Consider the following 16,100-nt stretch of genomic DNA (forward strand, 5'->3'; position numbering starts at 1 on the left):
GCCTCACACCGCCCCCGATGAGCGTTGACCCTCGACCTGGGCCTGGGGCCGAGGCTCCGAATCTCCCTCCCCTCGCCCCCTCCTCTCAAGCTCTCCGGCCTCCCAGTCCTTCACGGCCCTTCCTCGGTTTCCGACCTCGCCTTTCCCATCTCTTAGGCTCGTCGATGTTCTCTGTACGTTTGGCCCCACTCCCCCTCAAACTCCCTCATGTTCTGCCACGCGCAAATCCTTGTCCTGACACACAGTAACGTCAACAAGGAGACGTCTGATCTAGCTTGTGCGAGAGTCAGAGACCAGAGGGGCTCGCCATCCCCTAGCGCTGAACCCTACACCATCCTGCAATCCCACTCACCCATCCTTCCCACCTAAGATGAAACCCACCCGAAACCCTCCAGCTGGCAGCAACACCCCAGCAAGCAGATCACACGTTCACCATTTTTTCCACACACACCAATCCTCACTGCTGAACTCTGAGCAACTAGACACCGGGACAGAGGCATGCCCTGAGCCTGCAGCAGTAAGAACCTGCGAGCAATGGGCTCTCCCAAGAAGTATCTGGTGAGTGGCTAAAAGAACGAGTAAATGAACATTACAGAGAAAGGGGACCATGCAATTTCTGCTCAAATCTACAGGGAATTCTCTCATGAAAGTCCCACTATCAAGTAATAGCCAACCCCCCAAACAAGGCTGCTAATCCACTATGAATCTATAAAAATCTTTTGAGTGCCTCCTTTAATTTGGTTGCCAAATTATTTAGTGCTAATACTGCACGGTACACAGCACAGTTCCATTAACCACAACTTAGGTCCGTGAAGCAAAATGGAGCTTGGGGATTACAAAGAATTTGCCGGAAAGGGAAGATGAACAGCTATCTCCTGTGCAAGAGGTCTTCCTAATTGAATTGGGATAATGAACCTCTGAGTCACTGGGGACACGCTTGTGGAAAGGAAGATGCTAAAGTGGCACCTATGCCATCCTTCATCGCTTTTAACCAAACGAGTTACCAGGAGGATGTGTTTTACCCACCGTTCCGCTAACCACATCATCCAGAACAAAAGTGAATTGAACTAACCATCAAAATCTAGTTAGCTCTTCAAAGCACAGGCATTTTCTAATGAAGCTAAACCAAGAGGTTTCTAATAAAACCTTGCCTAACACTAATGTCGAGGTGAGCAAAACTCACCGACGGGATATTCTGAGAGAGAGCAGGTATTTGTTACCAAAGCAAGATATCTTAGTGACCTCATTCACTGAGGGTGGCTTTTTAATTTCTAACTAGGTAGGTTTTAAAAAAATTGTTTAACCACTAAAAAAAAAAAAATTCTGGGATGACTAGCTCTCCCTCCTTCTTTTTTTATTCTGATGATGGCCCCCGAATGCTGTTAGGACTAAAAGCTTGTTCATGAAAATATGGATTCCAGTGGAAGTTTATTGGAATTACTTGATTGGTATAGTTACTCAGACTGTAAAATCTGGACTTGTCAGTTAGTTTGGTCTCTAAGTTGACCAGTGATGTCATATCTGGTCATCTGCAGAAGTTCTTCATCTGTTTTCTATTTCATCATAAAGCCCTGGTAATGCATGGAATGTATTCATCTATATGATGAAAGTACAGACAAAAAAGAAAGCTCTCCCAAGGACAGGTAAGGTAACCAGCCAGATGGCGGTTCTGACAAGCACTGACTGTAGTCTGACCTCTGGCCCTGGTCATCAGGAGGACGAAGGAGAGTGGCGATAGGTCACTGTAAACCAAATACCACTTCTAGAAGAGGAAGTTTTTATAATATGAATTGCTAATGGAATCATCATATAGGCCTAAATCAGTAACATATTGGGCATAAATGACCATTTTTTTCTAAAGCCATAAAATGAAAGGAATAACAAGGTCCTACTGTAGAGCACAGGGAACTATATTCAATATCCCATAATAAACTGTAATGGAAGAGGAAAAAAAAAATTTTTCTAAATGCTTGGGGGAAAAAAAAAATGTACCAATTCTTACAGAAAGAAAACTTTTCATGTACGGCTCTTCCTAGATACTAAGTATTTTCCATACTAATACTTGTCACTATAATTAGATTCCCCAAACCTTTATTTTAGGATTTAATCTATAGAGGCCCTTTGAAGATCAATAAGATGACAAAATCATTAAAAAACAAACAAACAAACAAACATCAGGATGTCATCAGTTTGCTTCTGTTTTGCTATTTGCTGGTGATCTCCCTAATTCATAGCAAGACTGCCAAATAGCTTTTCCAAGAGAGACCTGATCCTGCCTGCCTGCCTGCCTGCCTGTGGGACTTTAGAATCTGTTTCAATGCCTCCTCAATCGGGAGATCACACACCCGCAGGTGGGCACCCCTCCCCAAGACTAGGGAGGCAAGACTGACCTTGACTTTCTGTTGGTGGTGGTAGATCTGCCAGGCAATATGAACATGCATAGCACACCACTTCCCTGGTTTCTGGAACAAGAAAGAGCAATGTGGTCAGAAAGAAGACTTTCAGAGATAACCCCCTTCAATTTCCCCAAAGCTTTCAGCAGATTCTGGCTGCAGAGGCTTTTTCCACAAAACAAGATGCTTTGTCCCCTCCAAGTGCCTTCTCTCAGCAGCAGTCCGGTGCCTGGGCCAGAGAGAGCCCCAGTGGGCTGTACCTCTCCTGCCACGGGAGCCCGAGCTGGCAGCTACTCCTCTGAAAACCAGCCCCGAGGAGGACCTCCCTGGTTACCAAGGATAACGTGGCAAAGCCTGAATCCCACTTTGTGCCCCCCCTCTCTCTTTTCTGGCGCCAGCTGGCAGGCCTGGTGGAGTGAAGCCCTACTGAACAAGCATGGCCAGCCTATAATGCAAATTGGCTGTTCAGAAGAACTAAGTAGTGCATGTCCGTGAACCAGTTCGAAAGCAAGAGAGGGGACAGAACCTCTGTCACCTCCCCCAACACTGGTGTTTTTTTTTTTTTTTAAAACCCCAAAGTGGAACAAAGAAATCCACCACATTTTTACTGAAGCCCAGTTCCCACAAGTGCTTCACTAAGAGTCAACTGCCCATTCGTGTTGGGTGGCATTGTTCATTTCTAAGTGAAAAAAGAAACAGAGAACAGAACTCACTCCTTTCTCCTCTCTAGGCCTCTACAGAGTGAGTGCCTGCCCTACCCTCTGGGAGGGCATCAACCCCTGTCTCTCAAACTAGTTCATGTCTTTGCTTTCTAAGCTGCGGAGTAGCTGTGGGCTCTGTCTCACTACCTGGGGGGCAGGGACCACCTCGTGCCACTTCACTTGTATTCCTGCTACATAATCCACCCTTAAGCTCCGAACATGAGCTCAATAACAACAGGATGGATCAGAAGAAACAGTGCCCCATTCCTACACTGGCAAAGGACAGACACTTCCGGTTTCTATATTAAGGAGCTGCTTCTGAAATACATACTTAAATCCAAGTTTGGGTTCGGTTCTCTGGTAATGAGATTATGGGTCATTTGAAATCGCCTAAGTGATGACACCATCCTCCTTTTTCCCCCCTTTGGAGAAACTGAATTATCTGATTATATGCACCAGAAAGGGGTTAAGTAGAGAAATCTGCTATCCATCCACCTTTCATCCAACCATCCATCATCCCACCCCCACCCCTGCTCCCCACATACACCAAGGAAGTCAGCATTTATTCAGAGGACATTTGCTGGCCATGCTCCAGACCTCTCAAGACAAACCAATACTTCTAGTAGCTCTTTTTCTTTTTTTTTTTTTTTTTTTGAATATAAATTTACTTATTTTTGACTGCATTGGGTCTTCGTTGCTGCACACGGGCTTTTCTCTAGTTGTGGTGAGCGGGGGCTACTCTTTGTTGTGGTGCACAGGCTTCAGTAGTTGTGACATGTGGGCTCAGTAGTTGTGGCTCACGGTCTCTAGAGCGCAGGCTCAGTAGCACGGGCTTAGTTGCTCCGCGGCATATGGGATCTTCCCGGACCAGGGCTTGAACCCGTGTCTCCTGCATTGGCAGGCAGATTCTCAACCACTGCGCCACCAGGGAAGCCCCTTCTAGTAGCTCTTTTCTGCACCAGAGAAAAAGGTCGAATGGCTGTGACAAGTCAACGTCACTTAGTGCAGAAAGAGGCAGCCACCAGCCAAAATAAATAGACCTGGATATGTATTTTCTAGGTGCAAGAGAAACGGCAGAGCTCAGTGGAATCCTAATTTCAGCCTATAGCTTAAGTCTTTCCCTTAAGTTTTCCACAAGTCAAACCTTTTGCCAGAACTAACGAGAGAATCTGACTCAGTTGAACTTTATCTGGTGGCTCTATCTCCATGGCCTGGTGTCCTCCAATGCTCGAAGCAAAACCTTTTAGGCCATTTTCAATCACACTCTCTGAAAAACCTGACCACTGTCGTTCCAACATTTTACTCCAGTGTTTCTGTGGCTTGTTTCCTTGTAATTGTATTTTTAACCCTCCGGGAGTCAAACAGGGGTTGCAAAACAGTTCTAGAAGAAGCTTGCTTACCCTTAACATAGGTCTGAAAGGATCTGTCAACTGTGAAGAGAAAATGACAGCTTGGTTACATGCCTGTCACTCAAACAATTGCTCTAATTAACAAATTTGTAGTGCTTCATTAGGAGGGGAAATTAAAATGTTAGAATTTTACTTTTAAATGAAGCCCTTTTAGAGAATAATTAACCCATTTTCACACTATCAAAAGTGCCAAGCGCCCCTCCCCCACCTCACAAGCCTTGGTACATCTACGCTGACAAGCCCCCCCGGACAAGTTTCATCAATAGTGATTTGCCCTCTGGCAACACGATTTGCTCCCATTACACATCTGAGGAGTTTCACTGTCTTGAGCAGCCCTTCCAAACCTCACCGCATGGGTCTAAGGGAGAAGGCCTTCAGACCATGGACTTGAAAGACTGGATACTAATGATAATTAAGAAGAAGTGTCCTTTCCAGAGACACAGTAGAAACAGGCTATCTTTTTTTTCTTTGGTGGTATGCGGGCCTTCCTCTGTTGTGGCCTCTCCCGTTGCGGAGCACAGGCTCCGGACGCGCAGGCTCAGCGGCCACGGCTCACGGGCCCAGCCGCTCCGCGGCACGTGGGATCCTCCCAGACCGGGGCGCGCACCCGGTTCCCCTGCATCGGCAGGCGGACGCGCAACCACTGCGCCACCAGGGAAGCCCGAAACAGGCTATCTTTAATCTGATGACTGTACATCACTTAGAGGTATAAGACGTTTTAAAGAAGTTCACTAAACCTCATACAAATAGTTACACAGTTGAGTCATTTTTACACATCTACCTAACTCTGGTTATCAATTTCTGACTGCCCTTATCCAGGGAAAGAGACAATATTGTAAAAGGTAATCCTTTATTTTTCCCATTTACTATGAAGATGAATAACAGTCAATGAGACAAGATTATATCTGTGTAACTTCAAATTCTTTTTGAGAGTTGGTCTGAGTTATGATTAAATAACACAACCAAAATATAATGGATATTTTATTTAGCTCCAGATAATGTAATGTAATGTGGTATGGACCCTTTTGTCCATGTGGTATGGACAAAAGGGTCCATACCACATTGCAAGTACAGTGGCCGGAAGAGCTGTGCGGTACGATGAGCTCCAGGAAGAAAAGCGCGTAGCGCCTTTCCATTCAAAACATTTTACAGCCATTTCTTTTGCACGTGAGAGAAATTTTAGGAGATGGAGACAGAGAAGGCTGGTTGAGTGGAAACTACGCAAGCTCAGAGTGTCGGACTCCTGGGCTTAGACCATAAGCTCTCCCTCTCTCCCGTGCTAAGTCATTGCCCTGGTGTCACATGGCCGCAAGGGAGATTCTGTTTTCCAAGAGTAACTAGCATCTTCCGCAAACTAGAAGGAAGAGCTAAGGCAGCAGCTGTTTGGCTGGGCTGAGGAAGGTGTGAGCCCTGGGCTGGCTGTCCTGGGGAGACGCATCTGCTGTGTTACCTGAGACCCAGCCTGACCTTGCACTTACCCTCGGGTCCTTCTGGAGGAGAGTGTGTGGGACCGTCCCAGGTCGGGCAGCAACATCGATTGGGTTGGACGTCTACAAATTAATTAGACCACAGCTTAGGAAGCATGTAACACGGGACACGAAAGCAAGGTCTTCCTTTCGTTCTAAATGACAGAGCTCAAACGTCCCTTTTTTGTTTGTTTCTTTCTGGAATACAAGAGTTAACGGATCCATTTTCCTCCGTGACCACATATGCTCTCTGTGAGGCCCCCGCTCCCTATTTCCCCAGGGGACCCTGAGCAGAGCCTGCCCTCTCCAGCAATGGCATCTCCAGGCAGAGAGAGGCGAGACATACATTCAAGCCCGCCCCTGAAATCCATCTTCTTCCGGGTTCCTGACAGCCCTGTCATTGTGGGTTTTTTCCTTTATCACCAAACCTTCCAAGAAATGCTTAAGTGAACATCATGATAGTCTGCTGTACCAGGTGCTTCTCATCAGAATAACTGAACGTGTTTTACAGACCTTCAGCTAACTCTTAATTTTAACTGGCAGACGGTGACAAGGAATTACACTCAGTTATTACTCATTAGCAGTGGTGGGAATGGGACAAGAGGACCTAATTTGGGGACCACGCAGACCTACTGTTAAGTGATTTCTAAAGTAATTCTGCGCCATCTTTCCCATTCCCAACACCATTCTTAAATGTCATTAATGATAACAACCTTATCTGTAGGCTTTTTGTCCTTTGAATTAACAACAACAACAAAAAGCCCACTGGAGGCACAAGGCACTACTTTCTAGTGGGTAGAGGATTTAGAATATTTTTCACCAGGTATGTGATTTAAGAAATCACAACTTCTATGAATCCCTTCACACCAGGAAGTTGACTCGTGTGGAAAAAAGAGCCTGCTGAGTTTAGGCACCAAGCTCGCCTACAAGGAGAAGGGGGTGGGGTGGGGGTGGGGCGCGGGGGTTGGGGGGGAGAATGGATGAAAGAAAAGCAATCAGCTGCTGTACAACTAACAATTAAGCTGGAGTTGTTAACAGCCTGATTTGCATACATATGAAACACTCCGCTAATGAACTGCAATCTACATATTCAATCAGTAAGATGGCCTGGAAAGGCCTATTTCAACACCAGGAGAGACACTTTCTTGCCCAGATGTAGTTTTCTGTGCGATTGGATAATTGTGAGTGAGGGAAATAGTCTAATTTATTAAGTGACCTACCAGTCTGGTTGGGGATGCGCCAGAGATTTCCCACAACTTAGAGGGGACAGACCAGGGTCTGAGAGGGTAGTAAAGAGCTGATGGCGGAAGGAGTTTAAAAACCACCATCATTTTACCCCCAGATAGGAGGTGTTGAGACCGGCCATCCTCAAGCCCTGAGGAGGTCTAACTGGGCACAGGAGCTGCGATTCCATGCAGGTCCCTGTGATTTCTAAGGTGCGGCCATCCCACCCCCTAATGCTTTTTAATTTTTTCCTCTCCTAATTTTAGGGCAGCATGCCTTTGTTAGTATATTATGTGCTCATCCTGGGAGACTCTGGCCCAAAATTTGTGTTTTAGCTTTGAAATGAGACGGAAATAAAAGAAAACCAAAATCACACAGCACAATTTCCTACTTTACAATCTGAGAATGGTTGCTAACATGAGAAATACATTTCCCTTTTTTGGCATGAGAATCAAGTATCGGCTGTGGTAGATGTAAAGTCACAAAAAGGTAGAGTGTTCTGAGAGTTAACGCCTTAATTTTGGCCCTCGGAGACAACTCTAGCCCAAGTGGAGGAGCGTATCTCTGGCTAGGTAGAAAAGAATTCAGTTATCATAAAGGGTGAAAGGCCGCTTCATCTCACACGAGGATGGTAGTCTTGACCCTGGGAAGTGTGACCCTGACAGCGGGGTGGGAGGCTTATCTGACGTTTCACACAATTCCGGACCAGAAGCTTATGTCCACAATCTTGGTAGGGTGGGGGGAAATATATATATATATATATATATATATATATATATATATATATTTTTTTTTTTTTCTGTATATTTTACAGAGCACAAGAAATCCTAGTTCAACTGAGACGACATGGGTAGCACAGGTAAAAAATTAAATTCTGGCTGAGTTTTAAACCTAAATGGACAAGGGGAAAATATTCACACTCTAATCCTGATGGTCAATTTGGATGGAAAAATGAGTCCCTGGCAAGTAAGAGGATGGGAAGCTACCTGCCTAGTCCCAGGCTCTACTTACAAGTACGCCGGTGTGTTTTCGATGTAGTTTCTTACCTTCGGCTGAAATGCTCCTTGCAGTGAACCAAAAGGGCCAGTGGGCGGAATCATAGGGGGGATGCCCGAGACAGCAGGAGGATAAGAATGGAAGAGCTGTGGCCAAAGACGGAGAAGGGGGGAAGACAAGATTTTAGTAGGAGGCAAATGACATGTTCCAATTCCCTTCCCATAGAAAGACATCAACATTAGCAAGCCAAGTAATCTCAGTTTGATGCTATTAGTCAAGAAGCCACAATGAAATGATCACACAGATGTGCCATGAATACTTAACTTGAAAAGTTAAAAGTAGTTCAGAATCAATCAGCCAACAAATGATGTCCCAGATGAGGACATCATTAGAAAGGGAGCTTTTCTAATTATTAATTGTTAAATCGGATAGAAGTCCTAAATGGTTGGAGATTTTAATGCATATCAAAAACAGGAGGGGGTGCTGAGCCAAATAAGATGCCCAGAAAATTACAAGTTAATTAGAAAAAGAAAAAGAGAAAAAAAAAAAGGAAGAAAAAAGAAGCAAGTCTTTATGGATTCCAGGATTTTAAACCATTAAAACTCAATTAGTACTTTTACATTTTTAATAGTTTTGAGGAAATGAGAAAATATTCACAATCCTTGCTTCATTAGGTTGTTCTGGTAAGTGGCAGTTCCAGAGAACAACTTAATTGTCTAAAATGATGACGAATATTTGTGGAAGGGGAAAATAAAATGACTCAGAGTATACTTTCCACAGAGCCACCCATTTTTCTATAAGATGGATAAGCTCACTGAAGGCTATTCAAGCCAATCCCTTGACATGTCAGTCTGACCACTCAGTGGGGAGGGAGAAGAATGATTCTGAATGAAAAATACGAATTTTCTTGAATTAATAGTTTACAGAGGACACAATGGAGGAGAGAAATATACAGCACTACTGAAGACAATGCAGACACATCTTTTCCTCCTCCTAAAAATACACAGTTTCTGAGATTTTATCACTCTGGTTCCATTTACTTTGAAAAAGCCACCATACAGATGTTTTAGTAACGTCCCACCCTTATGGTTGCACAATATGTCAAAAATACAATAGTAATTCAAGCTTCTCCTAATAATGCATTTATGTGAGCTATTTCTGGGTAGTGGCTGAAATCCACATTTCACAATCCTGTTTTCAGAGCACATACTTTTTCCGTTGGTCTTTATTTCATTTTGCTCCCTTCAATGATGCAGCAAAGTTTTTCAGACTAATTGATATTGAACTAAATCCACTTAAACAGTGACTGCAAACCAAGTGCCCTCATTTAAACTAATTTTAAGTCTAAAATTGTGTTTTAGATACTTGAGTGCATTGTATCTTAATTCCCCTTATAACATCCCAATCCCCAAAGCAGGGGAGACTAAGTACTTTACATATTATCCACTATAACTAATAATATGAAATAACTCTCCCCCAGTACACTGTATGAAGCAGAGTAATTAAATACATCACACTAAAATGCACTCAAGTTCCTATTACTCTGCCTCCAGGTGGGTATTTTTTCCTTTAATGTTTTCAATTAAAAAACTGGGTGTTCTCACCATTTTCCTTTTGCTCTAGCCCATTCCTGACCCTCTTCGAATATAGCTGACTATTCCACCTCTTGACTAAAAATCTGAATTGCCTAAGTAATAAAACATGAACCTTCCAAAAATTCAGGCTTGCAGACTTATTCTCCATCTTAAATCTAGGATTCTCTGTGGAACATGTATATGAAAAGACACTGCATGAGGTCCTAGGAAGTAAACTGAGCTGCCAGTAGAGCAGCTAAACTTTCTCTGAGAATGATTTTGTTAGCTGGTCCTTAATTTAACTTAGCAAGTATAGACAAAGGGCAGAAATCTGGTGATTATTAAGGGTGGTACCATTCATGAAACCCATGCAAAGAGAAAACCCACAGCTCTACTGCATTTTGCATGTCCATTTGAAAAATGCTTTTGTGTCACAGTTCTGAGCAGTGCAGTGCTGAAGAACTTGGGGGCCCAGGTGCTCAGATACACCTTCCTCATCCCTTTCTGAAGAGGCTCTCCTCAGGCCATTTCTGAATGTCTCTCCCTAAGTAATTCTTAACTGATTTCTAATATTGTCTAGTCCTGACTTCTCAGCTAACTTCTCAGCTTAGGACTAACACAGTGTCTAAGTATCTCGTTCAAAGCATGAATGAATTCACAGGCTTGGCTGATCTATTAAGTAGCATTTCTATTTGAACAGTAAGGTAACCCTATCCAAAAATCAAAGCAAGAATAGTTTAATATGGTGAATCAACAAGGCTACAAGCAGTTATTAAACTTCCTTCTTTCTGGTTTCATTTAAAAAATATAAATAAACCATTGAGCAAAGAAAACTTGCAAAATTTCAGGTAAAAATGATGCAGTATACACTCCATAATCAAAATATCATGGTAAGATATTCAAGGTTTTTGTTATAAGAGAAGCCCACGTCTTGTAATTAACTGAACATATAACTTAGGTTGTTGCCAATTGAAGTTCCAGAACATACTCTTAAAATTGCATGAAACAATTAAAAAGAAAAAGTTTTGTTTATTTTTTAAATAAAGAAGAGTGAGTTTAAAGAGAAAAAAAATCACGCATTTCAATTTTAAGACCTTCTTTTATTTAAATAATATTTTTAGTCACAGTTTGTAACGAGCTCAGGAGAACAATACCAGCTGTGTGTAACAGGGATCAACAGTCGGTCTAGAAGAAATGAAAATTTGCTGTTTGAAGTCATGAGTCAAAAAGATAAGGTACTTTCCTTGGAGGAAATAATTGAAGATGAATTCCAGGAATTCTGTGTTAAGGCCATTTCGACCGAAGACTGAAATCTGTGATTTCAGACTCTCCTGAAACTCTAAGGGTTTAACTGCGGGCGCCCCACTTTGCAGGACAGAGGCCTGGCTGCCAGTGAAGTCCACCTTCGCTTTAAAGTGTTAGGAGTGCTTATGACCTTTTGATTCAGAAGATGATACTGCATCTTTACCAAAGGCAAACGTCACAAAAAGCAAGCATCCAAAGTGACAAGGAGCAATGGGAATTCTTGCAAAGATGACTAAGGAAGGCTGCTAGTCATTTACTGATCTGTGGTGAGAGCACAAAAATGGAAAAGCAGTTACATTAAATGGGTAGCATGGTAACAAGACTCACACTGTGCCGGTAGAATGGGTCAACTTTTGTTGGGTATTTGTCAAACTGTAAAGGGATCAAAGCAAAAGCTAGTTACTTAAAGAATCTACATTTCTGTTCACTGCTTCCGTGGAGGTAGCCCGAAGCAAGCTTCTCTGCCGTTAGGCTGTCATCAGCCTCTGTAACCTCACTGTATATGAGACCATTCTGAGCTCGAGTCACTCTGAGGAGAAATCACCAGGAACGCAAAATCAAAGTGAAAACCCACTCAGTGCGTTTAGGTTGTGGCCACACGAGAGCGGCTTTCTTTCTAGGCTATATTTAGAGACTGTCGCGCGCCAAACATCTGAACTGGAGAGAAGAGGCAATTGTTCAGATAAATCAGAGAGAAGTGAGTGTTGGATCTGATTTATCCAGAGAATCCCCTCCGTTTTCATCTTCACTTTGGCAGAACTGTACATTCAGCTGTTGTCTGAAATGTATTACCCCCAAATACAAGGCAATTTGGGCTAGGTCTTAGAACCTTACTTTTGAGCAGAAAAGAGAAAATACCATTACTTCTTCTAAGTAATGTCATCAGCCTGGGCTGTAACTCCCCTCAGTTAGATTTAACTTATTTTGTGAAACAGCTCACTCAGACTGGTATAAACTCCTTCCCTAAATAACTGTTGAGAAGTATGGTTCATCCAGAAAATAGATACAGGATTTATCATAGGAAAAAATTTTTGGTCCCAAGGCCTTAACTCTAATATTCTCCTAAGTAAAATTTATAAAATAAACTTTGAAATATATATTTAAAAAAATTAAGTTGAACAAAACGGGGGAGAGGGAGGGAGGAGAGGATGCAAAGTTTGGTGACTCACGGAATTCAAATCTGTCCTCACAATGCCTATTTAATTGCCTTAAAATCAAGTATTTCCTGAAATATTAAAAATTAAATAAGTAAAACACTCTAATAGTCACTGTTATGGATAGGCATCTATCTCGGAATAGTCAGTATCCTACTATTCCTTACAGCTCCTAAGTTAAACAACAACCCGAACTGGTCCTCCCGGCATGCGCCAGTCCCCAGGCAAGGCCAAGATCGCGTCACTGCCAGCGGTCCCTCTTTTACCACAAGGCTGAGTTCGGACCCTGCAGGGCTCATCGTTCCCTGACCACTTGCTGGCAGAGCACAAGAGCAGACTGGGGGCGCTGTCTTATGAAATGCGGGAAATACGACACCTCCATCAAAGCCGGTTTAGAAAACCTTCCGAAAGAGCGGGTATTGGGGGAGGGGCACCCAGGGCCATCCAAGTCTCCTGATGGCTCTCTCCCTCCTCGGCCCTTCTGGACTTCCCGGGATTCCGTGAGCACTTATTTGCTAGCGCCCAACGCTGACAAATACATTTTTATATCTGGTGGCAACTCCCCGAGATGCTCAAGAAAACAAAATCACCCTTAAGAAGTTAAGTACCGACACTGCATGTGACCGTTTTGAGGGCACCTAGAATAAATTCCACCCACAGTGCTAGAAATAACCGTCTAGAAAAGAGTTCCTACTTTAGGCCCTGGGTCAGTGCTGCCTGGAGCAGGGCACAGCCCCTTCTCTCCAGCAGAGTTGAGCAAGGTCAAGGGAGTCCCCCAAACAGCTGTTGCTCCCCGGCCAATCTCCTGTGCCCAGAGGGCCTGGTCCAACCCCACCGTGCTGCATAAAAAGAGAGTCGCGCTCTACTTATCCTCACATTTCTGCCTGGGGTACGCACCATGGGCGGTGCTGGCGTCGGCATGATGGCGGTGGGCGGCAGGGCGTGGGGGAAGGGCGTGAACGTGTGCTGGTGCGTGTGCTGGTGCGTGTGCTGGTGCTGGTGCTGGTGCTGGTGGAACTCGGTCCGCAGGTAGGGTGGGGGGCCCAGGGAGGCCCCGCGGTCAGCGCTCTGGGAGGCCAAAAAACGTGTGTTCAGTTCCTGTCGCAAGATGTCTTGCTCTGGAAGAGAAGAACAGGGACAGGGTGACACCTTTTCTTGGGACGGTAATTTCTTTCAGAACAGGACATCCAAGCAGCTCGCTACGAAGGGCTACGGGCCCAGGGCACGGGAGCTGGGGCTCTCAGGGGTGCGGCTGGGCCCTTAGTGCGAAGGGATAGCCGACCAGGCAGCGGATGGTGAGGCCCAGTCACACTCTCTGTCTCAGCCTTCAGGGACAGGCGGTCCATCAGTGGGGTGCACGGACAGAGTCCAGGCCGAAGGGCCAGAGGTCAAGTTTCAGCTGTTTTACCGCCCGCTGAGTGACCCTGGGTGTGGGAAATCGCGCATCTGCGCCGCAGTCTCCTCGTCTATCACACGGGGACGGTGACACTGCCTGTGCCATGGATTTGTTTCAAGGGTTAAAGAAATGAACCTATTTAAGTGCTGAAGAGCAGTGACTGGCTGACTAAAAAAAGTGAGCTGTCAACACAGCACCATGCCATGACAGAGCCCTCGTGCCCTCTTCCAACATAAACCTCTGCTTTACGGCTCTCTGTATCAGTGGTAAGACATGGCCACAACGAACCCAAAGTTGTGCCACTTGACCTGATTAACACAGGTGAGGAGAAGAGGACCCAGTATCCAACACTAGGTGTGTCCTTAAAAAGCTGGGACATATGCTCACCAAAAGTACATCTTCCTTCCCACCCAAGGTAGAAGGCCTTAGTCCGCTAACAAGGATGTGACTTAAGATCCTGGCCTGAAACAGACATGGGATGTGTAGAGCTTTTCTGTCAAGCTAATGGGAGCCCAGCTGACAGGGCCCAGACAATCTGTGCTTTACTGCTCAGAGGATGAACCTGGTCAGAAACGTCTCTCTGGCAGTGTCCGATTCCAGGACACTGTCATGCCAGGTTGGGATGGGTGTTGGTACATATTTTTGCTGAATCTCAGCCCACAGAGGACTGGAGGAAGGGTACAAGAAGACATACAATAAAGCAGGAAATCATGCGTGGATAACACCTAGGCATCAGGGGCAACACAGACAGCAGGCGAGGCCCTCTGGAGGGGAGGGTGGGAGCTCGAAGAGGCCAGGCCAGCTCGTTCATCCTACCTGAGTAAGTGCTCCCGGCCGGGTGTCCGGGCACCTGCAGACTCCCTGATGTCAGAGGTGGTGGAGGAGGCAAGGCAGTGGGAGGGGCAAACATATTGGGGTGATGTGAGTGTGCGGGGGGCTGGAGGGTGGGCGTGAAGCTGTGCAGGGGGCTGTGGCTGGGCAGTGACAGGGGGAACGGGGAGGCGTGAGGGGGGGCGGGCTGAGTCTTCGCTGGAGTGCTGCTCCCGCTACTGCTGTTGGAATACCAAACAGAAGAGAAAGAAATGAAAAACAAAAGAGGTAAGCCATTTTTCTTCTTCAGAAACCCCTATCTCCCGGCCCAAAGCCGTTCAGCACCTTTCCTCTTGCTCCTTCCTCTTCCCAGACCCTCCCCTGTGCGCACAGAGCCTCTGCTGAAACCGCAGCTCCTCTAAACTGCCCCCGGGACCGCGGACGCAGCAGAACAGGAGCTGCTGCCCCAAGCCGCCGCCATGTCCAGACAGCTGCCCCCTCCCATCCTGCACCAGCCACACTTCCGACAGAGCAACGTCAGTGGAAGGGAATAAGCGCGGTGAGCCGCTCCCTGTTCTGTGAAGAAGCACAGGGAAGGGGGAGCCAGGGGGCTCAGGTGCCCCGTCACCCCTATGGTCTGGAGGCCACGGACGTGGCCTCGGGGGCAGAAGATGGGCCTGGCCCCTGCCAGGGAAGCGTCCTTCCCCTGTTGCAGACAGGAGAGAGCAAGGCTCTTGACCGCCACGGTCACCCATCACAGTCACAAGGAAAACACTATCAAAGTCACCGAGCGCGGGGGCTGAGAATCACAAGCCCCGGGGACCAGCCGGGGTGGGCAGCACTGGGCCCTGCGCCCTGGGTCCCTGCTTCCCTTTCCTTTGCAGGTTTCCCTGTGCTACTTTGTAAACTTTCCTTTTTACTCTGGCAAAGGCAAGACGGAAGAGTGCCTGGATCTCCAGGGAGGAACCCTTCTCTCTCCCTAAACCTGGCGTGTCTCCTCTCTACCTCTGTGACCCACCCGGAGGAAGGAAATCACAGTGGAAATGCCTCAAACCAGATTACTCCTTGGTCCCCATCTTCCCACCCCTGGAGTTGCAGGGAGATGTGATTGCGGGGGGTGGGGGGCAAAGAGCTTTCCTTCTAAGACTCTCAACATTCCACCATCTCCCCGGCTTTCCGTTCCCTGCCTCTGAGCTGGGAACCGGCGGGGCTCCGGGCACAGAGCCCTCAACTCAACTCTCCCTTCCTTGAACCTTCTTCTCCTTCCTGCCTTCACTCTCTCAGGAGCCTCCGTAGATATTCAGCTCTTGACAACGTCCTCACCACCCATCCTCCACCCAACCCGTCCAGCCCTGCTCCCAGGAGACCCTGTCCCAGCGGCCTCTCGGGCCTGGGCTGCGTCGCCGCCTCGCTGCGATAAAGCTTTTCCACCAGGAAAGCGCAGCGCCCGGGCGCCCCGCTCCCAACGCCAGCTGCCCGTCCCGCAGAAGATGACCGAAGCCGGGCAGCGGCTCACCTGAGGCTGTTGAGGCTCAGGCTGCTGCTGTTGTAGGCGGACAGCGGCTGGGGGAGGCTCTGGGCGGAGGGGTGGGCCGGCGCGGGCGGGAGGGCCTGGGGCGGCAGCGGCCCCGGGGACTGCGGCCGGGGCGGCCGGGGCGCTGGCGGCGGCGGC

General features: G+C 46.6%; 2 protein-coding genes across 5 annotated transcripts in view; both read right to left on the bottom strand.

Annotated features, from left to right (window-relative positions):
- The window catches only part of AUTS2 (activator of transcription and developmental regulator AUTS2), a 34,381-nt gene that overhangs the window by 17,497 nt on the left and 784 nt on the right, over window positions 1-16,100 (bottom strand). The window contains exons 1-8 of one of the 4 annotated variants that reach the window (XM_028499468.2): window positions 15,945-16,073; window positions 14,435-14,670; window positions 13,120-13,340; window positions 11,396-11,440; window positions 8,240-8,335; window positions 5,982-6,053; window positions 4,495-4,524; window positions 2,391-2,462 (exon numbers count right to left, since the gene is read on the bottom strand). In XM_028499468.2, the coding sequence (XP_028355269.1) occupies window positions 2,391-2,462; window positions 4,495-4,524; window positions 5,982-6,053; window positions 8,240-8,335; window positions 11,396-11,440; window positions 13,120-13,340; window positions 14,435-14,528 (630 nt within the window). In that variant the 5' untranslated portion in view covers window positions 14,529-14,670; window positions 15,945-16,073. Of the gene's footprint in view, window positions 1-2,390; window positions 2,463-4,494; window positions 4,525-5,981; window positions 6,054-8,239; window positions 8,336-11,395; window positions 11,441-13,098; window positions 13,341-14,434; window positions 14,671-15,944; window positions 16,074-16,100 lie in introns of those variants that run through there. The other 3 variants (XM_028499466.2, XM_028499467.1, XM_028499470.2) reach the window with 3 other exon arrangements.
- Window positions 15,729-16,100, bottom strand: part of LOC114487552 (autism susceptibility gene 2 protein-like) — a 3,844-nt gene continuing 3,472 nt past the window's right edge. Inside the window, exon 3 of the mRNA XM_028498040.2 lies at window positions 15,729-16,086. Within this exon, the coding sequence (XP_028353841.1) occupies window positions 15,729-16,086 (358 nt within the window). The remainder of the gene's footprint in view (window positions 16,087-16,100) is intronic.

The sequence above is a fragment of the Physeter macrocephalus genome, chromosome 14 (genome assembly GCF_002837175.3).
Source record: "Physeter macrocephalus isolate SW-GA chromosome 14, ASM283717v5, whole genome shotgun sequence".
NCBI lineage: Eukaryota > Metazoa > Chordata > Mammalia > Artiodactyla > Physeteridae > Physeter > Physeter macrocephalus.